The sequence below is a fragment of the Eublepharis macularius genome, chromosome 10 (genome assembly GCF_028583425.1).
Source record: "Eublepharis macularius isolate TG4126 chromosome 10, MPM_Emac_v1.0, whole genome shotgun sequence".
In the NCBI taxonomy this organism is placed as follows: domain Eukaryota; kingdom Metazoa; phylum Chordata; class Lepidosauria; order Squamata; family Eublepharidae; genus Eublepharis; species Eublepharis macularius.
Genome location: NC_072799.1, coordinates 10,999,346 through 11,023,587, shown reverse-complemented (window position 1 = coordinate 11,023,587; position 24,242 = coordinate 10,999,346). Strand labels below are relative to the sequence as shown.

Here is a 24,242-nt window from a genome sequence, read left to right as displayed (position 1 = left end):
GATCTCAGGGTGGCATACATTATTGTCCCTTCTTCCATTTGATCCTCATGACATCTCTGCACGGTGGGTTGGGCCGAAAGATAATATTCCGCACATGTTGGATAATGCACTTTCAATGCACTTTATCAATTGTTTGAGGTGGATTTTTTGTTCCGCACTCAAAAAAATCCGTTCCAAATGATCTATAAAGAGGATTGAAAGTGTGTTATCCAACATGTGCGGAATCACTCAATAATTGGCCCAAGGTCAACCAGCAAGCTTCATGACAGAGCAGGGATTTGAACCTGGGTGCTATTCTGACATTCTAGCCATTACAGTACATGGAGAGTGGCAGGAGACTGGGTGGATTGATGCCGTTGCTGGGGCAACACACGTCATTCCATCACTACTATGGTGAAGCCACCACTCTTGCTGAGCCAGTGAACTTTTCTATGCCCTACAGGAAACTATTGAATGTCTACCTTTAATCTTCCTTTTTTTCCTGAACTTTGCATTTCATTTCCCTTTCTTATTTCTGCCTCTGAATGCTTTTGTACATATCAATGTGTTTCAATCCTGTGACTCTATACCACTAATGCTGGTGCATTCATCGGGTGCAAGAACTCTTCCTCCAACGTTAGAGGTTCTGAACCAAGATAAAAGAGACAAATTACACAAGGATGCACACGTGAAGGGAGTTGCAATGTTAGCCAGGAAGCTGAGTTTTAAAAGCAATCGGAAGGCTTTGTCAATTTCCTCTCTCTACAGAGTCAGCAAAGATGGCTCCTCAGAGGGTTTGTTAATTTCCAGTTTGCCTCCCAAAGGCTCGGTCAGTTTCACCTCCCCTAGAAGAGGAAACAAAGGATATTTGCAGGCTCTGTAGAGAGGGGAAATTGACAGAGCCTTCCGATCTGTCTTTTAAAACTCCGCTTCTCGGATAACATTGCAACTCCCTTCACATGAGTGTCCTCGTGTAATTCGTCTCGTGTAGTTTAGCTCTCAGATATCCAACCGAATATCTTTCTTCTGCCGTTCAATCTAGGACTGTTAAACAGATCTGAAGATGAGATTCAATAACCAGTCATTTCCCCAACAAACGGCAATTAACAGAGCATTTTAAACATATGTTCGGGTTGTTTTAAAATTCGTATACACCAGAGATGTGTTTAGTTGTTTCTGTAAACCTGACAGGTGGGGAGCGCTTTTCCCATACAAAACAATGGAAAACACTAAACGTTTTGTTTTAATCGCAAGCCTAACCATTTATTTCAAATGTATTAAAGACTAACATGGCTAAAGTTAATAGTTCTGATCTTGTAATGTAGATAAAATGCACTTTGATCTCTTGCATAAAATGAAGATTTTTTAAATGAAGAATTTGCAATGAAACCCTGATCACGTTGCAAAATAATTCCTGGCAATTATCGTCAAATGATGAGACATGCAGGTTTTCTAATCAAGTGTTGCCTGATGTTTTTGAAACTTCGGGGTAATTCAGAATTATCCTTTGTGTTTGTTCATTACTCGAAGCTAAAGAGGCTAAGGATTTTTTTGTCTCTTGCAGTTAATAGCTCTTTATTCAATGAGACTGCCACAACAACAGCTAATTGGCTTGCAAGCACATCAGCTGAGATGGTAAGCAAACCAGATGGGAGAAACGGGCGCTTGAAATGTTCGTGTTCTCTGTGCTTACACTGTCTGTCCGTACTTCATTGCGTCACCATTCACTTGCACTTTTACTTTCAATCTATGTATTGAAATAACATTCACTGAATAGAATTGTCTCGTTGATTTTTAAAAAAAAGAAAATGCAAAGGGGAAAGTACTTATGGCGGAATTCAAAATACTATTTCTGTGTATTCATAGCAAGGGATGTGTCTGTATTCATTTATTATATCCTGTAAATATTGAAAAGCACCATCAATCAGTTATGCCGCAATATCATTTAGACAGCCTTGGAAGGAAAAAAAGGTGCAAAGAGAATGAAGCATTACAAATGTATTAAAGATATTGCTTGGTGAATGTCCTATATGTCGATGGTATTATATTTCACTTTCAGTGTGTAATCTGCCTTGGATCTCAGTAAGAAAGGCAGATAATAAATAATTTAAAAAAATAATGGAGGAATGAATCTATTCTCTCTATCTTGAGGACTGTAATACAGAGTCATAGAATCATAGGGTTGGAAGGGATCTCCAGGGTCATCTAGTCCAACCCCCTGCACAATGCAGGAAATTCACAACTACCTCCCCCCCGCCACACCCCAGTGACCCCTGCTCCATACCCAGAAGGTGGCAAAACACTGTCAGGATCCCTAGCCAAACTGGCCTGGGGAAAATTGCTTCCTGACCCCAAAGTGGTGAGTGATCAGCATTACCCTGGGCATGTAAGAGGTGGCCACGAGAACTAACAAGTTAACAAATGGAGACCGATACCATTGAAGGGATATTTGAGGGTGCAGCCGGTGACATTGTTCCAGTTTGTTTAAGCAGTTATCTTAGTGCAATTCAGAGAAATAAAGTCTCCTGAAATTGCAAAGCATGCACGAAAATTCAGTCAGAATTCTGAGCTTTCTACTAATTTTATCCCTTGTACTCAGGGAATTCCACAATATTTGAACAGAGGGATATGGTTATTCCTCACCTTAGTAACCGGCAACAGCATAATTCTGGGCTGGATTTCAACCAAGAAGTATTTCAGGATGAGAAATATGATAGCAAACGTCACCCAAACTCCGGGACAGGGACGCTAAAGGAAGCTGGGGGTGAACGAGGAGGTTTGAGTGGCCCCACAGCACTGGAGTCCCTTGTGAGGGGAAGGAAAGGGCCAGAAGAGAATCCTGGGTCAATCGTTCTGAATCAGAGAAATGTCACCCAGAGTAAGGCACGTGCTGCAATTGGGCCTATCCGCTGTGCCCACAACTTACCTGCAAGATGCTCAGGTTGTTTGGTCTGTTTCAAGAAGCTGTTAAGAATAGAAAGAATTGCCTGTCAGAATTTCTGCCAGACAGCCTGGTGAGGGAAGAGAAAAGCGCTGAGTACTGCAGTATACAGTGACAAAGTGCCGTAGCCTCGGGGTGCTTCAAGTTGCTGATATCCTGCTTGCATCAGCAAAGGCTTTGTCCCTTAGTTCTCAAGGCAGCAATCTCTGCCTCCTCCGGCCTGGCTTTCTCGGGGCAGGCTTGATCTTTGTTCTCTCTCCACCACCCCAGAGCAAGCGAGCTCTCCGAAGCCGCCTTACTTTAACCTCTCTCATTCTTCCCCTCTTTCTCCTTTTGTTACACTTTTCTCTCTCTTCCCTCACTTTCTTTCTGTTCTCGGTGATTGCGTGGAGGTGGGGGGGGGGCAGGCCAGCATGCTCGCTCCTGCCCGTTCTCCCTCCCTATGCAATGAGTGAACATGCCAATAGGTTGTCTGCATAGAGTTTAGGCCACTCGTGACTGGCACTATGGGAAATGCACTGTCCTTGCTGCATAGAACCTTCCAGCCCTATCCATCTTTTCTGACTCAATTTCAGCATGTACAATAAGTAACATCTTAAAGATTAATTAGGTTGCACTGGAGCTTTTTAGTTTATGGAGGGGGAAAAAACCCACAAGTAATGGTATGATAAGAGCCCCGTGGCGCAGAGTGGTAAGCTGCAGCACTGCAGCCCAAGCTCTGCTCACGACCTGAGTTTGATCCTGGTAGAAGCCGGGTTCAGGTAGCCGGCTCAAGGCTGACTCAGCCTTCCATCCTTCCGAGGTCGGTAAAACGAGTACCCAGTTTCCTGGGGGCAAAGTGTAGATGACTGGGGAAGGCAATGGCAAACCACCCCATAATAAAAAGTCTGCCAAGAAAACGTTGTGATGTGACATCCCCCCATGGGTCAGTAATGACTCGGTGCTTGCACAGGGGACATGATAAAGTTATGTGTTGCGGAGAAAGTGGATAATGAGAAATCTAGTCGGTCTTTAAGGTGCTACTGAACCTGAATCTCGCTCTTCTACTGCAGACCAACGCAGCTACCCACCTGAAACTATCTTCAGTGTATACAATGTTTCCTTGTTTCAGTGGTGACTTGTTTTTGAGGAGCTCCTCCTTACTGACCCCAGAATTTGGCTTTATTTTCAGCACAACGTCACCATTGACTGGCCATCTCTGGCAACGAAGGAGTGTCTGAAATATGGAGGCACTTTGGTGGGAAACAACTGCAAGTATGTTCCCGACATCACCCTTATGTCTTGCATCCTGTTCTTGGGCACCTATACCTGCTCCATGGCCTTGAAGAAATTCAAGACTAGTCGCTATTTCCCAACCACTGTAAGTATCTCTGTTTCTCACACTGTAGTGGGATTTTTTTTAAAAAAGCAACTAATTGCTGCAATATGCCCAGATTATACTGGAGCTTTTCAGTTTCATAGGAAGAAAACATGAGTAATGATATGATAAAGTTATGTGTGTTGTGGAGAAAGTGGATACTAGAATTTGAGGTTCCTAGTGAATGGTGACAGTGAATTCAGAAGAGACCAAAGAAATTGCTTTTTTTTACAAAATTAACTTGTGGAACTCACTGCTACTGGGTGTAGGGGTAGCCAGTGGCGTAGATGGCTTTAAAAGGTAGGCAGGCAGAATCAAGGACCGTCAGTTGATATTAGCCATGCTGGACTCCTAGGGAGTTGCATCTAAAAAAAATGATATTTTTAGATCTGGATTTCAGGAATAGGTTCCGTACCAGTATTTTTTGAGTATTCAGTGTTCCCCCTAACATATGATTTGTTTGTCTGGAAGAACTGCCTCCGGCTTGTTGTCCAGGAAACCTGTAAAATGGAAGAAAAAAAGATCCTGGATTCTTAAAACACGACCCCCGCTAGAAATATTTGGGATCTGGGTACTGATATTCTAAGAATTCTGAAAACTGCTCCAGATACCCAGATAGAGCCAAAAAAGCTGATAAATTATTTTCCGTCTATTTGGGCTGGAATTTTCTGAGCACACGTCCCTACTCCCTCGTGAACCAAATGCACAACCAGAGCCGCGGTTAGGCAGGAAAATCTGTTTCCTCCCTTCCAAAAGCGCAGTGGAGGACTTGCTTGTCTAAACCGTCAGCAAAATAAAATGATTTCTGACAGTAATCTAATATCTCTTCATTTTTTTTTCCAGGCACGGAAGTTAATCAGTGACTTTGCTATCATCCTTTCCATTCTAATATTCTGTGGGATAGACGCCCTGATAGGTGTGGATACACCAAAACTCCTTGTGCCAAGTGAATTCAAGGTAAGTTGGTGGTCTTTTTCTTTAGAGCCCGGGGTTGGCGTGGCTGAGCGTCTGCTGAGACCAGTTGCACAGCAAGCCCACTGGGAATGCCTTGAGCAAACAGACTGGCTTTGCTAAGGGCCTCTGAGGCAGTCTCCCGTTTGTTAGTGAAAGAGCAAAGCCCCCAAATCTTTTTCCCGCTTGATCCACTGGTACTGTTGGTTGGAGGGGGGGCTTAAAGGAGCGCCCCCTCTTGCATTGGGCAAGGAGCTGTGATGGCATGAGAACCTGCAATCAGTCCCTGTACACTGGACCTTGCTTTACTGACTCTCATACTAACCGGGGCGCCTCCACTCACTCACAAGCTAAGCCAACTACTATAGGAGGCAAAATTGAAATCTAATTCTTAAATATAAATTTTTAAATTTTATAAAAAATATTAAATATTTAAAGTGCTCAGTGTAAATTATACAAAATACATACAAAATTCTAATGCACAATTCCAATAATATACAATTCCAGTATTCTCAATCAACGACCATAACGATTTTTAACAGTCCAACTGGTGTCTGGACTGTTAAAAATCATTATGGTCGTCAATTGAGAATTTGGTGTTCCAGATTTGGTGTTCCAGCACTTAACCACCCTTATTTGGCATCGGGATTGGGATTATGCAGTGGTACCCATGTCCGTCTTTTTACCCTTCAAGCCAACAAGCCCCAACCGAGGCTGGTTTGTCCCACCGTTTGGAGGGAACCCCTGGTGGGTGTACCTGGCGGCGGCCCTTCCTGCTCTGCTGGTGACCATTCTCATCTTCATGGACCAGCAAATCACGGCCGTCATCGTCAACCGGAAAGAGCACAAACTCAAGGTTAGTAGATATGCTGAAATTGGTTACAAATGCATTAGGTGGAAAGAAGAATAGGACATGCTCTGGCCCCCCTGCTCAGGGGCATATGGTAGAATTTTAAGAATCGCAGGGTAAATGACCAACCTTCAGAGTTCCAGAAGGACATCTTAAAATGGGCTGATCAGAGTTTTGGACGTGCTCCTCAATATCAAACCAGGTTGCTGTCCTGTTGACTTATTCCTTTTGCTTGGGCTTTGGCCGTGTTGAATCTCTTGCCCTCAGTGGAGGAAGGTCTTCGTCTAGACTGGAACCTCTTCCTCTCTTGTTTGCTGTTCAGGGTTGGTCTTCCCATAAGGTAGTGAGGCAATGAGGCCGGGATGGGGGTACGGAGTACAGACAAGAGTGTTTCCCATGCGTTAAAGAGGGTCCCACAATAAAATGAGACCTCACTGTAAATTATTTTTTTCAAAAAAATATGGTGATCATCATCACAGGTTGACACCTCAAGCTCTCATAAAAATAAACACAGAGCAGACCAGGCTGGCCTCATTTTTGACTATGTATTCTGGTAGACGAGAGGGAGCTTTTTAGTTGGTTTCTTAAGTCTGGGCTTGAGGTTCCAGTGACCCAGATAACCAGTGTAGCAGATGGGTTAGAGTGTTGGACTAGGGTCTGGGAGATCTCTGATCTGCTGTGAAGTTGACTGAGTGACCTTGGGCCAGCCTGGCCTCCCTCACAGGGTTGTTGTGAGAATAAAAAGGGGTATGCCACTCACAAGTATTTGGAGGAAGGGCGGGATAAAAACAGAACTGCACTCAACAGGTGCAAGTTTTGGTGTTTCCCTTTTCCCAGGATTCCATGTTCAGGAAATACCTTCCGCTAAGCATCCCCGTTTTGTGTGCGTGTGCATGCGTGTATGTGTGTGTGAGAGAGAGAGACTTCGAAAGGTTGTTCAGGTTCATGTGTTGATGTCATTTGGTGTGCAGAACAAATTGTATTTATTAAATCCCTTTTTAACAGGGCCTGTTTTCTCCCCCTCCGGTTTAGACAGGAGAATGTGCGAAAGAGGAAAAGCAGTGAGTTTTATCACAAGAATGGTGTCATAATGGAGGTGTTGGCTACATTTACCATATAATCCTATGCATTTTTACGCCCTTCGAAGACCATTGACTTCAGTGGACTTAGAAGGCTATAACTCTTCTTAGGACTGAGTTGTTAGTAACAGAACAAGAAATTCTCTGCCAAGATTAGAGCAAGAAAGAGTGTGTGTGTGTGTTTAAATACCCTTCCATACTTGGTTTTAATTAAAACTGCGCTGTGGAACTTATTTTTCCTCAGTTTGATGCTGTTGTTTAGGGCTGAACCAATAGTAGAGGGGCAACAGTGTTTGCTTTGTCACAGATTTGTCCTGTTCTCACATGAGGGGCGGCAGGCATGACAGGTCTTATCAGAAGGGAGATATATATGAGGGGGACTGAACACATACCTCCCCACACAAACTTCATTTCTCTGCCCTTCATTTCTTAGACTCCATTTTCCTTCCAACTGGCTCCGATATGCAGAGGTGAACCAGGCTAGCTCAATGGTCTGTGAGCAGGAAAGTTTTCATCTCCCCTCCCCCATGTATGCCCTTCTGAATAAATTAAACTCTCCTCCCCATAGACACCATTAGCATGAGACCTGAAAAATAATGAAACAAAAATGGCCGCCATTTGTAGTTCGTCTCTACAGCGGGGAGCTTAAAATGCTTTCTGAAGAAATAAGGATGGCCTTTGTCTTGTGTTTGAGTTAGGAAACGTTGCCCGGCCTACTGCTAGTGTCAAAAATACTTTTGGGACTCTTGTTAGTCCCCACCTTATGAACCATAGAACCAGAGGAGTTAGCTGTGTTAGTCTGTAGTTGCAAAATAGTAAAAAATCCAGTAGCACCTTTAAGACTAACCAACTTTATTGAGGAATAAGCTTTTGAGAACCACAGTTCTCTTCGTCAGATGCAAAAGATGAAGAGAACTTTGGTTCTCAAAAGCTTATACCTCAATAACGTTGGTTAGTCTTAAAGGTGCTACTGGATTTTTTACTACTTATGAACCTTGTTTACCTCCTTTCAGCAACTATATAGTTTGGTTCATCTGTGTGTGTAGCAGCGGTGGAAGAATTAGTCAAACCTCCATACCGGCTGATACTGGCTTGGCCGAGACTGGGTTCTCATCGGGTACCCAGCTGATATCTGGCTCCTAGCCCTCGGCAAAGAGTGAGCTTCTATCCTGTACCTTCTATAGGTCCAGTGCACGGAGAATGTGAACAAATATTGTATCTCCAATAACCATTCCAATAAGAAAGGTTGTGCGTGTGTGGGGGCACTTAGCAAAGCTATTCCATACATACCTCTGCATAGCTGTTCCATACACATTGAATGATACACACCCAAATGTGCGTTGGGGCAGCTGAGAGCATACCCAAGACACCACTGTCTGTTTCCCGCAAACACGTGAAGCTGAGATAGTGACAGAACAAGCTGCTGTCATTTTGCTTAATCAGTCATTCTTTTGCTTCTTTTTAAGACTTAGGTTGCCTGTCTTAATTTATAATCTTGGGAATCAATGCCAGTTCTGCTTTCTTGGGTCCCCTCTGCCAGGAACCTTAAGCTATACTCTGCCTTTCCAAGAGTATTTACTTGTATCGCTCTTTATCTTGAAGCATTCCTTGGTAGCTACGTGCTTCTGCTTGTAAACTCTAGATAACTCACGTGGTCCTAGTTGACATGATTCCCTGTGTAGCTTTTCTGCCTTCCCAGCCTGCCTTGAGTCTTAGTCTGAAAGTTAAGCAATAGAAGATGGACTATGCTGAGATGGCCCAACTTATGTCTCTGATAAGGGAAAAGGCATTGGGCAAATATATTATTACCTGGAAGCTCCTTACTCACTTTTTGCAGGAACCAGAGAGAAATGAATTGATGATTTGTGCGTTTGAAGGCTAGGAATTGAAAAAAAAATGTTTTAGAGCGAAAGGAGGAATAGTCACTTAGGGTTAACTAAGGAGTTAAATTATACTATACTATTGAATAACTGTACATCTTTTCACAGAGAAAATTGGTACTTATTCCTAATTTCAGTTGCTTTTTCTTTTAATCTTTTCCCCCTCATTTTTTCCAATCCTTTTTCTTTTTCTCCACTTTCTTTCGTTTTTTAATTGATGTTTTTTATTTACTGGGAAAAACTTTTCAATAAAAATTCTTTAATAAAAGAAGAAAGGCAAGCGATAAATGAAGTCAATGAATAAATAAGGGTTCCTGAATTCCCTCCATCGCAAGCGGGTGGATTATGGTAATGCAGAAAGCGCCTCTCCCAACAAGACGCTGTTTTTCTCCGTCTCCCCTTTTCAGAAAGGTGCTGGCTATCATCTGGACCTCTTCTGGGTGGCTGTTTTGATGATTATATGTTCCTTCATGGGCCTGCCCTGGTACGTTGCTGCTACCGTGATCTCAATTGCGCACATTGACAGCTTGAAGATGGAGACGGAGACATCGGCGCCAGGAGAGCAGCCCAAATTCCTGGGAGTCAGGTACGTCAGCAGCCCAAATTCCTGGGAGTCAGCAATGCTGATTCTGTGAACATAGGCAGATCATGAGAGGGAGGGCTGCTTAGTTCTTGTGGTCCCTTAAGAACATAAGAACATAAGCAAAGCCATGTTGGATCAGGCCAGTGGCCCATCCAGTCCAACATTCTGTCACACACAGTGGCTAGAAATCCAGTGCCATCTAAAGGACTGTCAGTGAGGCCAGGACACCAGAAGCCCTCCCACTGCCTTCCTTCCAGCACCAAGACAACAGAGCACCACCTCCCCACAAAGAGAATACCATCTATCTCCTGTGGCTAATAGCCACTGATGGACCTCTGCTCCATATATTTGTCCAGTCCCCTCTTGAAGCTGGCAATGCTTGTAGCTGCCACCACCTCCTGTGGCAACGAATTCCATGTCCTTCTTACATGCCCAGGGTGATGCCAATCGCCACCTTGGGATCAGGAAGCAATTTTCCCCAGGCCAGTTTGTCTAGGGATCTTGACAGTGTTTTGCCATCTTCTGGGCATGGTCACTGGGGGTGTTTGGGGGAAGGGGAGGTAGCTGTGAATTTCCTGCATTGTGCAGGGGGTGGACTAGATGACCCTGGAGGTCCCTTCCAACCCTATGATTCTGTGATTCTATTATTCTATGTCCACACAGCTGGTTCTCATGCTAGGCCAACCAGGACAAGCTATCAAGACTGGCACTTTTCACAGGGAGGGGATCAAGGTCTGGGTCTCCGAAAGAGAGTGAAAATGATGGAAGCAAAGCTAACTGCAGGGCAATGCAGAAGGTTGGCCAATAAGACCCCCTTAAAGTTGGTACCAAGATGGAGGGCTACTGGAAAATAAAAATGTAGGATCCGTTGTGCAAATGAAGCCCGGATTTTCTGCCCAAGTCAAAAAAATCTCTAAGGCTGGCCCTTTGTCTCTTTCCCAACATTTGAGTTAGTTCACAGTGCCCCTGCTGAAACCATGCAGGGGTAGAATTGTTGGTTTAAGACCAACCTGGGTGCTCTGGCAAAATCTCCACCTTAAGTTCCATGGAAGGATGATGAGATACATTTAATAAATAATAATTCTTGGAGTTTCATCCCAATGTTTCTTTCTTTGCTTAGATTTAAAACTGGTGAAGTGTTTGTGAAAGCTTACACCACAATGCTTAAAGATACAACGGGGCTTTTCCCCCTATTACTTTAGCTGTGTTGGGCTAACACAGCTTCCTCTCGGGAAGTTATCCTCAGCTGTTAACCCAAAAAGGAATCCGGCTAATAATTGCTGAATTTGATTTCAGGGAGCAGAGAGTGACTGGGGTGATCGTGTTTGTTCTGACTGGCGTTTCAGTCTTCATGGCTCCCATCTTGAAGGTAAAGACTGTAATTTATTTATTTTTTTGCCTTTCCATTATCCATCACTGAACTCCTGAAAAATAACCGATCACATCCACAGTAGGCAGACGGATTTTGAAATGTATTGAAAGGACTGTAATAAAACCATTATAGAAGCAGTATTGCAGAGTGTTATTGAAAATTTAAAATCAGAAGAAACTCCTGAATTAAGAACAATTTTTTTAAACACAAACGTCTCCTTAATATTTTCAGGAAATGCATCTCCCAAATTGTGCAGTTTTTACATAGCTTCGCATTTGCCTTTCTTTTCAGAGCTACGTTCAGATTTGCAGTACTGAATTAATGTCTTGCAGTCCTCTCTTATGAGTACAAGTAAAGAATAGCGATGGAATAAAAATCCCCCTTTCTGAAAATACCAAATCCTCCCATCTTCCAAAATTAAAACGGATTCCAATTTACATTTCCCTTGTTGACCTAGAGTTTTATGTCTTATTTTGTTTTTGTTTCGATTTTTTTTTATTCTTTCAGCTTTTGGACCTAGAATTTTATGACACACACATTTTTCTGAACCAAAACTTGGTGGGTTATACTGCATTAAAATCAGTTTGTTTCTAGTGGAGCATCTCTGTTTAAATTTATACAGTCAGACTGCTAAAACCCAAATTGTATGTTCCAAATGGTCATTTGTGACAAAGGGCATGAGCAGAAGCAGGTCTACTCAGAAGTAAGTCCCTTGTAATTCAGTTGAGCTTATTCCAAGGGAAGCGTCTTTAGGACAGCAGCCAAAATAATGACTTTTGCAGCATGACATTTCCTCATTCAGGCAGAACTAGTCCCAGACATATCCACCCTCAAATCTGTTGGTCGGAACAACGTTCAAGGAGTTTGTTGAGTGGGTGATGAAAAATGCAGTATCGTAATGTTGTTTTTCTTGCTCGGCAAGGTTGTCAGGGGTGAGTGAGCAAAGCCGGGACCCTCTTCAACTGTCCTTTTTTGTTTCTTTTGATTAAAAAACACAATTCTTCTCCCCCTCCACCTCCTAGGTTGCTTATTAACAGTTGAGTTAAAATCACTGACAGGTATTATGTGTCAGGGATAACTAAATCCTAAAGCATGGAACGTGCTCAGGAAATCTGGCTACATATCAATGAAACAGGAAAGCTTTTTATTTGCTCCAAGAGATGGGCGTGAGGGACTGTATCATGCATCTGACGAAGAGAACTTGATTCTCGAAAGCTTATGCTACAATAAAATTGGTTAGTCTTAAAGGTGCTACTGGACTCTTTTTGAGTGTTTAGCACAATTTGCATAGGGGTGATGGGCCTGCCGAAGGAGTTACCAAAAGCACAAAGCTCTGGACCGCGTATGACGTGGTCATGGCCCTTGTAGGTAACTACATGTTTCAAGAGCAAGATTTGGGTCCAGTAGCACCTTAAAAACCAACTCGATTTCCAGGGGATGAGCTTTCGAGAGTCAGAGCTCTCTTTGTCAGATAAGAGGAGTGGAAAAAGGGAGCTCTGACTCTCAAAAACTCATATACTGGACCCAAATTTTGCTCTTCTAATGCAGACCAACACGGATACCTACCTGAAACGACATGTTTCAAGAGTGCTTTGAAGGAACAGCAGAAAAAGTATTCCACATGTTAACCGCTGAGCTAAGCATCTTGCGAAAGGTGTCACTGGCCATCATTCCTGCCCATACCCGGCCTACTGCGTCCTTCCACCTCTTTTCAGCCCACGACTTCTCTCTCTCCATTGTTTTCCCTCTCCCCAAGCACTTTTACACTGAGGCTTGGTCCACAGGCCACTTCTGCCACAAAGGATGCTGCCACAAATGGTTCTATGTGGCACATTCTCGGTTGCCGCTGACACACAGTAATGTTTGCAAGCTCTTACCCTGTGACTCATTATGGAGTAAGTGTCGCCACCATTGCCAGTAGCCGCTGCGTAATATTTCCCAACATTTTAAATCGTGGTTAAGAGAGAGCGAGTGCCCCGTAGGCTGGTGCGCTCCTTTTATTGTCCTTACCCTTGGTGTATTTTATTTATTTTATTTATTACTTTCGACTTTTATTCCGCCCAGAATAAATGTTCCAAGAGCAAGATTTGAGTCCAGTAGCCCCTTAAAGACCAACTAGATTCCCGGGGGGCTTTCTAGAGTCTGAGCTCCCTTTGTCAGATATGCAGAGGAGTTAGCCATTTTAGTCTGTAGTAGCAAAACCAAAAAGAGTCCAGTAGCACCTTTAAGACTAACCAACTTTATTGTAGCATAAGCTTTCGAGAATCACAGTTCTCTTCGTCAGATGCATGGAGGGCAAGAAGAAACTGGTCAGATATATAGGTCCCCTCTCCACCTATATATCTGACCAGTTTCTTCTTGCCCTCCATATATCTGACCAGTTTCTTCTTGCCCTCCATGCATCTGACGAAGAGAACTGTGATTCTCAAAAGCTTATGCTACAATAAAGTTGGTTAGTCTTAAAGGTGCTACTGGACTCTTTGTCAGATATGAGCAGAAGCAGGCTCAGGGCAGATTACATCCATAAAACATTTATAATGAAATGTACACCTTAAAAACAGTTTAAAACCAACAAGAGCACAGCAATAAGATATCAATTTAAAATATACAGGTAGCAGCCATCAGCTAGTTGGGGGCAATCACTCTGCCAATGAAAACTGCCCTTTAAAAACTGGGTGGTGGATGCCTCTAAATGCCACAACTTCACACGAGGCTGCCTTGTATTGGATTGGATCCCTGGTCCATCACAGCCAGAATTGTCTACTCAGACTGGCAGTGGCTTTCCAGGGTCTCAGGTGGAGGTCCTTCACATCACCTTCTACCTTCTACTTGGAGATACCTTGGGTTGAACCGGGGACCTTTTGCATGCCAATCAGATGCCTTGCCAGTGAACTGTGGACCCTCCCATCTCTCTGGCTGATTCCGCACACATTGGATAATGCACTTTCAATGCACATTATCAGTCGTTTAAGGTGGATTTTTTGTTCCGCACACAAAAAAACCCATTCCAAGTGACCTATAAAGAGGATTGGAAGTGCATTATCCAACGTGTGCGGAATCACTCATTGTCTTCTTTTTCTTCTCTAGCCATATCTGCCTCGACAAATAACCACAGTTAACCTTAACCAAGATTTGCAAACAAATTCTAAACTCTGGTTCAAGTCAAGCCGTGGCTATCTTGAGATAACTTCTTTGGGGGAAGAGGGTTTGCTAGCTTAAATTCAGATGTTTCTGTTTCCTGCCTCATGCTCTCGTTTATGTTATTATTGCATTTGACCTTTATTTGCAGCATAAAGTTATAGGAAATTATTTATTTTAAGCAGGAGCTGCCCTGTTTTGCACCCTTCTCGCTAAGATGTATCTTGGGTAAACTATCAAGCCACGGGGATGGTGTGGGAAGGTAGAATACTTCGGCCCAAATTGATACTAGTGGGGAGTACATTTGACAGGATTTCCACAAACTTTTGCTTTCCACAAAACTCAGTGGGGTGTTGTGTTTTTGTTAAGAATTGCTTTGCGGGATGTCTCACGACATAATCCGCACCTTTCAGGACCTGCAAAAAGCTAAATGCTAACCGTGTCAGTCAGAAAATGAACTCCGTTAAAGGTTTAGGGGTGGGGATTGGCAACCTTTCCTTGGTTTTGGCAGATCTACCTACTGAAATATCTGAGTTTGTGACAGGAGAGGTCAAGCAGGTGGGTTTTTTTTTTAACGTGTGCCCCCGTTTTGGTGCTGGAGAGACATTTGATTTAATCCCTAGCTTTTATCTTTTCAGTTGGAGGGTGTCATCTTTTTCCTTCTGCCTAGAAGACTTCTAGGTACAGTTTGGATCCAGCTTTTGGATCTAATTAACCCTGCAACACATCTCGCATATGATGCGGGCCAGAGGCCTTAACAACATGACCTGAAATCTCTCCCTCCATGGTTGAATCCAGACTAAATTTTCCACTAACAGACAAGGAGGTGTAATTTCCGCCAATTGTCGATCGATGGAAAGCAGGCTACTCTGATTTCATCTCCCATCTCTTGCAGCAAGAAATCCAAGGTCTCTTGAGTCAAAGGTTATTTATTGAGAGCATATGTATTCAGAAGGTACAAGTGTCCATAGATAATCCGAAGGCTGAAAGAAGCTTTGGCTGTACACAGAACTCTTGTTGAGAATGACGTGTTAATGGCTTGTTGCAGTATATCAGACCCTCCAGTCCACCTCCCCCCTGTCTGCCCAGTTAGTGTAGAAGTTGGGAATTCGAAAGTAACTTCAGCAAGTTCGCTGTGGCGAGCCATCTCAGATAAGACTGTCTCGGGAACCAAAGCTGCGCCTGTGAACCTGCACAGAAAAACAATCCTGGAAAAATACGGCAATGAGAAGGCAAGATGGAAGTGCTGTGGGTCACAGTCCTGACACCAATTCCTGTTACAGGCCCCTGATTTCTCCCTCCTGCCATAGTCTGATCTGCATTTCAAGGGCATCAGTGGGCTGAGGCGGGGGGGGGGGGGTAGGATAGCAGGAAAGTTCAGTTCTGCGGACAGGAGTGCCTTCCATTGGTGGAAAATTTAGTCGGAATCTAACCCCCAGCCTGATGAAAAGTTCTGGAGAGCTCAGAACCGTGCACGCCATTTTGGGAAGTTGTGGTTGGGCCCCAAGCAAACAGATATCACTTGCTTGGATAAATTTTCCATAATAAGAAATGACCAGTATACTGAATTCATTCTCTAGAAGGGAGTGACAGTAAATATCCCTTCCTTGGTTACAGAATGAAAGACGCCATTGGGACTTTCCCCCTATGTTGGGTTGCCAACTCCGAGTCAGAAAATTCTGGGAGACTTGGGGGTGGAGCCTGGGGAGGGCAACATTTGGGGAGGGGAGGGAACTCTGCAGGGTATAATGCCATAAAGTCCACCCTCCAAAACAGCCGTTTTCTCCAGCAGAATTCATCTCTGTAGTCTGGAGATCTGTTGAAATTCTGGGAGATCTCCCGGCTCCATCTGGAGGTTGGCAACCCTTCTATAATATGTGACAACGGTTGCTCTAAAAAGTAGTGCAGGAGACATTTCTAAGAGCATGAAACTGATAATATCTGGACATGCATAATGTATGTCGGGATGGTATAATGATAGAGAGGATCCTGTCTGTCTCTTTAAAAATTGCCCCGAGGGCATCTAAAGAGAAATAGCAACCAGAGAGTCTTTTTGTCAATGCCGGTTGCTAGAGAAGTACTGAGGGAGTGATTAGGGAGCGCCAAAGGCCAGCTCAAGTTCAGGCCGTGCATTGCCAAACGAGAATTGCTGGAGGTGAGCAATTTAAGAAGCCCGTACAAGGTCATAAAGGGAGCAGGCCGTACTTTCCCAGGGTCTGTGCGTTTGCTTCCCAAGGGGAGAAACAGCCTTCCAACCCGGCATTGGGTTCCTGCTTCTGACGTGCCGGTTGCATTGCCCCTTTGCACTGCCCCTTCTCAAAACGGGTGTGCAATGAGTGTATTTGGGTGGAGCAGTGCAGAGGAAATCACATGCGGCAGCTTCTATTCTCACCAGGGCTTTTTTTTCTGGGAAAAGAGGTGGAGAAACTCAGTGGGTTGCCAGCACAGGGGGCAATTCCTGGCACGAAGTGATGCCCCTGGTACCACATGCGTGCGCACAAAGTGTGTGCAAACTCCCAGGACTGCACAATGACATCACTTTGGGTTAGCTGGAACAAGAGGGGAGTTTTTTAAAGTTTAAATCGCCCTCGGTGAAAATGGTCACATGGCCGGTGGCCCCGTCCCTGATCTCCAGACAGAGGGGAGTTTAGATTGCCTTCCGCGCCGCAGTGGCGCAGAGGGCAATCTAAACTCCCCTCTGTCTGGAGATCGGGGGTGGGGCCACCGGCCATGTGAGCATTTTCAAGAGGTTCCGGAACTCCGTTCCACCGCATTCCAGCTGAAAAAAAGCCCTGATTCTCACACACTTTCCACTGTTTCCGTTACACTGTGTTGCACAGGGTTTAGCTTTTCTGCATAGCATGCTGGTTTTCCGCACAGAGGGAGCTTTTTCACAGACTGACACCGAAACGTGGGATTCCCAGCCTGTGTTTTGAAGTGGCACGGTCTTGGGAGGAGGCTCTGCTGTGGCAGTCTTCTGAAGTGGAAGACCAGCCTGCAGGCATTGGGTTGGTTCTTTACCAGCTTTGCTGCTGGTAGAAGAGGAGGTCCTTTTAGTGACCGCCAAAAAGCTCGTGTCGGGAGGTTTATGGAGAGCTGCCTGGAGAAAAGTCACGCAGGGAGGAGGGGAATCAGGCAAGGTCAGGCTGAAGATGCAACCTATTGACATTCCCTTTATCAACACAGCCTGTTGCATTTCCTTCACGCAAAAAGCTTGCTTGCCTTGACATAGGGTTGCCAGCTCCAGGCTGGAAAATTCCTGGAGATTTGGTGGGTGAACCCTGGAGAGGGCAGGGTTTGAAGAGGGAAAGGACCTCGGCATGGTATAATTCCATAGAGTCCACCCTCCAAAGCATTCATTTTCTCCAATGGAACTGATCTCTATTTCTTGGAGATCAGTTATCATTCCAGGAGATCTCCAGCTACCACCTGGAGCCTGGCTACCTGTCTTGACGTGCTGCCCATCTGAATTCAAGAGACGCCTGAATAATGTTTGTGAACCGCCACGTGCCATTGCAGGACAGGGAAGGGGTATTAGAATATTCGTACAGCAGGCGATAAATTCAGTACTTGAAAAGCATTCACAGCTGTGTGAGAGTTGCCTGCCACATAGTGGTGGCTGCGTAGTACTGCACTGTGTACACCGATAAGGTTACTACCATATTTACACAAAAGGAAGATGACCCTGAATGTAAGATGGCCTCCTTGAAGATGCTAAACACACACACAAAAATTATTAGTGGACATAACTGTAACTTGCATGCCCCTTTTGATGGCATACATTTGTGTAAATACTGTAATAATATCTTGCTTTGCTAATTGATGGGTTCCCGTAAGCTGCACTCAGGATTTTAAAGCAAACTTTCTGTTTGATGCACACAGTTATTTCTATGAAAGGGGCACTTTAATTCACAGTTGATGACATTGTCAGACCATCAGTAAAATGTGACGTTATTCTTCTGCAGTACTTTTCATTAAAGAGTTTGATTATGGTGAGGAATGTCTGTATTCCATGACGCCATGCAGATGTTTGGGGGTGCTTGCTTGGTTTTGGCAAAGCATGTTTCGAGTCCTTATGCTTCGAGTCTTTATGTTGAAATCTTGGGACCTGTTGCTCGGGAAGGGAGAGAGAACAACCAAATAGAATTCCCATTGGTCAGAGTGCAGAGCTTTCTGCCCTCAAAGCAGCCAGAAAATTAAAAGATATGATTTATTTTTATTTTTTTATTTACATTATTTATAGTCCACCTTTCTCGCTCATAAATCCAGAGGAGTATCTGATGAAGAGAGCTGTGGCTTTCAAAAGCTTATGCTACAATAAAATTGGTTAGTCTTAAAGGCAGGGCTTTTTTTCAGCTGGAATGCGGTGGAACAGAGTTCTGGAACCTCCTGAAAATGGTCACATGGCTGGTGGCCCCGCCCCCTGATCTCCAGACAGAGGGGAGTTTAGATTGCCCTCTGTGCTGCTGAGCGGTGTGGAGGGCAATCTCAACTCCCCTCTGTCTGCAGATCAGGGGGCGGGGCCACCAGCCATGTGACCATTTTCTCCGAGGGCAACCCACCGAGTTCTACCACCGCTTTTCCCAGGAAAAAAAGCCCTTCTTAAAGGTGCTACTGGATTCTTTCTTGCGCAGACTCAAGGTTCATTACGTGGTATAATTCAATACAGTCAATACCTGGGGCATTCAATAAACAACACAAGAGGGTAAGAATAGCAGAAATTTGAAAACAAGCATAAACCTGCTACAGAGCTAAAAAAGAAGCAGAAGTCCTATATAGAGTTGGAAAACAATGCTGAAACAAAATATAAGCAGAGTGATATGACATATTAAACATTGTGGAACTATCCAGTAGGAGCATACTTACAGCAACAGACAGTACGCAGTAGTATGGTCTACAGTCCCTATCCATGTGCCAGTGTATCTCTGTGAACCATTTCTTCATCGCATAACCTTCTTACCTGTGTAAGAAAGCCCTCCTGAATAATTTGGTTTTGCACAGTTTACGGAAAGTCAGGGAAGGGGGAGCTCTCCTGACCTCTTCAGCCATGCCGTTTCATAACACTACAGAGAATGAGCACGTACGGGCAGATGTTGATTTTGCTCGTTTCCATGGGGGCATTTGCAGAAGGCCCTGTTCAGATGAACAAAGCGGCCGTGGTGGAGCGCCAGGGAAGAGGCGGCCCCACAGGTATGAGGGGCCAAAGCCATGAAGGGTTTTGTATATGATTGCCAATTGAAATGGGCCTGAGTGACTGCAAAATGCTTCACCTATGCATGCTTCACCTAGCTGCTGATAATTATTGAGTTCTGCACCAACTGGAGACTCCAAGTTGACTTTGAGGGTTAGAGTGAATTACGTGTAGTCAAGTCTCAGTGTTACCATGCCGTGAATCCGCCATGTCACAGTCTTCTGAGCTAGACTGAATTTGTAGAAGCCATTTGCTACAGCTGCCTTAACTTGTTTTTTCTAGCAGTACCTCTGGATCCAGTATAACCCCTAGGCTTTTAACTGAGTTTGCAAGATTCAACTGAAAGTGGGGAACACAGTATCTTCCAGCAGCTCTGTCTTCTCAACCAGCATCACTCCCATCTTATCTGGGCTCAGTTTCAGTTTGTTTGCTTTCAGCCACCAGCTGAAATTTCTGCACCAGCTGAAGTTTCCGAACACTCCTCAAGGGCAGCCCCATGTAGAGCGCGTTGCAGTAATCAAACACATGTGTAACTCGGGCATGTACCACCATAGCCAGATCTAAGTATAATAGAGCAGGTTGGTTATGGTTTGACAGATAGGTAATTATAAGGAGAACTGGAGAGAGGTTTATGGAAGATGTGGAGGGTGCCTGAAATCCCTGAATCCCTGTCTTTCTCCATGAATATAGGATACCATAAATATCCATTGTGGTCCTCATTATGACCTGTTGCATAGGTCCAGCCATGGTCTTTAAAGAAGGGCTGTAAAAATCCCAGTGCCCCTAGGCTTCAGAACATAGAATCATAGAATCATAGTGTTGGAAGGGGCCATACAGACCATCTAGTCCAACCCCCTGCCCAGTGCAGGATCAGCCTAAAGCATCTCTGACAAATATTCATCCAGCCTCTTCTTGAAAACTGCCAGTGAAGGGGAGCTCACCACCTCCCTAGGCAGCTGATTCCACTTTTGAACTACTCTGACCGTGAAAAAGTTCTTCCTAATATCCAGCCGGTACCTTTGTGCATGTAATTTAAGCCCATTGTTTCGGGTCCTACCCTCTGCTGCCAACTGGAACAGCTCCCTGCCCTCCTCCAAATGGCAGCCTTTCAAATACTTAAAGAGAGCAATCATGTCCCCCATGTAGTGATGGTCCCTACGGACGTAGGCTTCGCTTTCCAAAATTCTTAAGAATGTGCAGTATTTTTCCACACATGGAGAGCTGAGGGTGAATTGCACACATGTGGCTGCTGGGTGCCTTCGATTTCTTCGGCACTGTCCCTGGTAGCAAGTCAGTGCTTAATGAAGTCAGTGAAAAATCTCATTTGCCAATCAGGTTGAGTGGTGATTCAGGCCCAACTTATGACGCACCTCCACTCGATGGTTACGTCCCCAAGCTCTGAGGTTAAAAAATAATGGCAGTTCTTATGAGACAGGATCCCTAAAGAGTCAGCATATAGAGGGGTGCATCAGTTAATCCTTGGCCCGACCAAGTTGATACCCAGAACTCTGCTTGATAATGCCAGAAGTGTCTTGCTGTCTTTCCCAGAGTGCCCAAAAGTTCCATGGTCCACAGCAGACAGATAGCTGCTGTCACCTGCATGGTACACAACTTTGTTTCGAGGCCAGGAGGAGATGGCAAATAGCATTTCTGAGCTCTTCCTTGAGACAGAACAATAAAGAAGCAATAGCAGACGCTGCCCGTGGGCTTGCCTGGTTGGGAAATCTTGCTTTAGTGTATTCCCAAAAGAGAAAAAGAAGTAAACATCACGCAAACAGAGCCGCTCTGTTCCTAATTCTTTCAAAGCCAGGAGCTGCTTTATTGTAAGCCTCTGTTGTCTGAGAACTTATTGAGGAATGTTTGACCTATTTTTCTTCTCCTTCATGGTTCTTTAAGGGACTGTTTAAGAAGTCACTTAGACTGGGGCCATTGGAGGGGCTGGGAAATAACATCACCAGCTAATTCTCTCGTGTGGGTCTGGCTTATTTTGGCTTCTCTGGTAGAGAGATTTATATTTTGGAATTGTCTAAAGAGAAAACGGCTTGTGTAGTCTTGGTTTTATTTACTAGTTCCTTTGCTTGTAAAAAAATTGCTTAGTTTAATAATTTCCTTTGCATTTATCTTTTTGAGGAAAGACCTCTTAGTGATCACAAACCATAATTACTGTTTTCTAAGAATATGCATGTTTGGCACTCAACTACTGTGTGTGTGAATGACAAATCCTTTGGATGGCTTTTGCATACCTCTGCTAAAGGTGATGTTTGATTGGATTCGGTTCATGCTTTGAACTGCAAGTCATTAACAGTGAAATCCTAAGCAGAGTTACTCCAGTCTAAGCCCATTGATTTCAACGGGCTTAGGCTGGAGTAACTCTGTTTAGGATATCACTATAAGTGTACATATGAAAAGTGGAAGGAAGGAAACTTGGTATGTGTGAACCAGTTACAGAGATGCAAAGGCCTAGGGGGAAAATGGGGGGAGGGAAATAGAAAACCCCTTTTTCGGGGCCTTTTTCATTTTTTTCTCTCATGGAAAAATAGGAAATTTTGGGAACCAGTGGAGAAAATCTCACAAAGTATTTTGCATTTTGGAATGAACAAAACACTTTTTAAGACAAAGTTCTGCTTCCTCAAAATGTATAGTATGAAGATTTGTATGGAAGACAATCTACAGCGTTAGATAATTATAGTTCCTACGTATGCTGCAAATGTCTGTTGCTCGCTTTCAAACTTTGTTTAAACATGACTAATATACTATAATGTGTATTATGATAATGCTCTGTTGACAAGTCCACACTATTCAGTTTTGTGACGTCCAACTTGACATCTAAATCTGTTGTTACCCTATTGGTGGTGGAGAGTGCCCTCAAGTCAGAGTTGACTTACTATGACCCCTGGCGGGGTTTTCATGGAAAGAGACTAACAGAGGTGGTTTGCCATTGCTTGCCTCTGCAACCCTGGTCTTCGTTGGAGGTCTCCCATCCAATTACTAACCAAGGCCGACCCTGCTTAGCTTCTGAGATCTGAAAAGGCTGGGCTTGCCTGGGCTATCCAGGTCAGAGCTGTTATCCTATTATGACTTAGGAAACAATTTCAGTCCACCTTTTTTTTCTTCTGACCTTTCAGATTGCAAAAACAAAATTATATATGCTAAGTTAGCACCGGGTGCAGCAATTTACAACACTCTCACTCCGTTTAGTGGTATGTACCTAGTTGCAATACATGCCCTGAAATCAATGTGCAGGAAGTGGAAAGAGGCACACGTTTGGCTGTGCTACATGCGATCATTGGCTTGTGAGCCTGAAGCCTGTGTACATAAAAATGTTGCATATAGGCTCATTTCCTAAGAAATGTTCTGCGCCTACTGCACGGGATTCAAGCTGTAGCTGTATGTCTTATAGATCTTATACTATAGACTGACCTTTCTTATGTCAGATCCCTTGGGCTTTCAATGGAGTCCATTTACCTGTAACCAAATGTACAATATTCAGCTGTGGAAAATGCAACAAACATGCACATTTATGTGAATTCATTCTGAAACGTTTGGCGGTAGAAGATCTCCATTTGTTACCATTGCTCACTACAGTTTCTTCTATTTCCCCCTTCTCTCTTCTAGTTTATTCCCATGCCTGTACTCTATGGAGTGTTTCTTTATATGGGCGTCGCTTCTCTTAATGGAGTGCAGGTAAGTTTTCTCCATAGCAACCAAGGTCCTTCTGATAGGTACAAGAGGCATTTCAAAGGCTCTTGCCAAGAAGGTGGTAAACATTAACCAATACCCTCTTTCTCACGCATCTGAAGCAGGTCATTCATTGCCTACCGAAGCATTGGTTGCCATTAACCACTTAGCTGTTAAGGGGCTGAAGCAAATTTTTGGGTCGCCTCCCAGCTAGGCACGAACATGGCTGCTCAACTGGAATTATTTTTAAAGGATTTTTCTTGTCCATTCCTCCTCTATCTCATTTTCATTCAAAGACATGTCAAACTTCACTGTTGTTTACATGCATTGTGCAGACTTCGTACACTCCATTAAAAAGGGAATTAACTTCTCAACCCAAGTCATACGGTGGCAGGGCTTCGATACAGGATTCGAAACAGTTTAATATTGGAACTCTGTTGGGATGTGGTACCTTAAGAGGGGTCATGGTTTACTTATTAATGTACTATTTTTATCATCTACTTTTCTAGTTGAGACTCAAGGCTTGCTACAAAATTATAAAACACTGCAATCTCCCCAGTATAATACATAAAAAGAACAATGCAATTTTATTTTATTTTATTTTATTTTGTTTAAAGATTGGTTTATTAAGTAAATTTCTAAAGGTGGTAATTTGTTGAAATATGTACCTTTTAAATATTTATTTTAAAATGGCGTGCGTCTCGCTGATGTGCAATCATGTAATTTTGAATTGATTTCAAGAATGTGATGGCCTCTGGCTGATAAACTTTGTTGTAGTTGTTGTTGAACAATGCAATAAAACTGGGTTTCACAATTTAAAAATAATGGAATAAAACCATTATAATGCATACAGCATCATGGATTTCACAAATTACAGGATCCACTGAAGTAGATTTCTCACTTAGAGTCTCTCTACACAAGACTTCTAACATGTGTTCTTCATGTGTTGGGAGATGCAATGTTAGCCGGGACGCGTAGTTTTAAAAGACAGAGCCAGCGGCGATTGCTTCAGAGGGGATGGATTCTCTCACAGCCTTCTGTCTCCTCTTCTGGAACCTTTGCCCAGCTGCGGATTGGTTAATTCAAAGTTCCAAGCAGCGAGGGCAGCAGGGCAAAGGCTCCGGTAGGGGAGACAGTCCAGCATGCTAGTGGTGGTGGAAGGCTGTAAGAGAATCCATTCCCTCCGGAGCAGTCTCCGCCGGCTCTGCCTTTTAAACTAGGCTTCCCAGCTAATATTGCATCT

General features: G+C 43.9%; 1 protein-coding gene across 2 annotated transcripts in view; it reads left to right on the top strand.

Annotated features, from left to right (window-relative positions):
- SLC4A4 (solute carrier family 4 member 4) overlaps nucleotides 1-24,242 on the top strand; it is a 257,837-nt gene that overhangs the window by 211,141 nt on the left and 22,454 nt on the right. For both annotated transcript variants that reach the window (XM_054989973.1, XM_054989972.1), the window contains exons 15-21: nucleotides 1,544-1,614; nucleotides 4,092-4,280; nucleotides 5,121-5,234; nucleotides 5,923-6,084; nucleotides 9,445-9,623; nucleotides 10,917-10,989; nucleotides 22,937-23,005. In XM_054989973.1, the coding sequence (XP_054845948.1) occupies nucleotides 1,544-1,614; nucleotides 4,092-4,280; nucleotides 5,121-5,234; nucleotides 5,923-6,084; nucleotides 9,445-9,623; nucleotides 10,917-10,989; nucleotides 22,937-23,005 (857 nt within the window). The remainder of the gene's footprint in view (nucleotides 1-1,543; nucleotides 1,615-4,091; nucleotides 4,281-5,120; nucleotides 5,235-5,922; nucleotides 6,085-9,444; nucleotides 9,624-10,916; nucleotides 10,990-22,936; nucleotides 23,006-24,242) is intronic.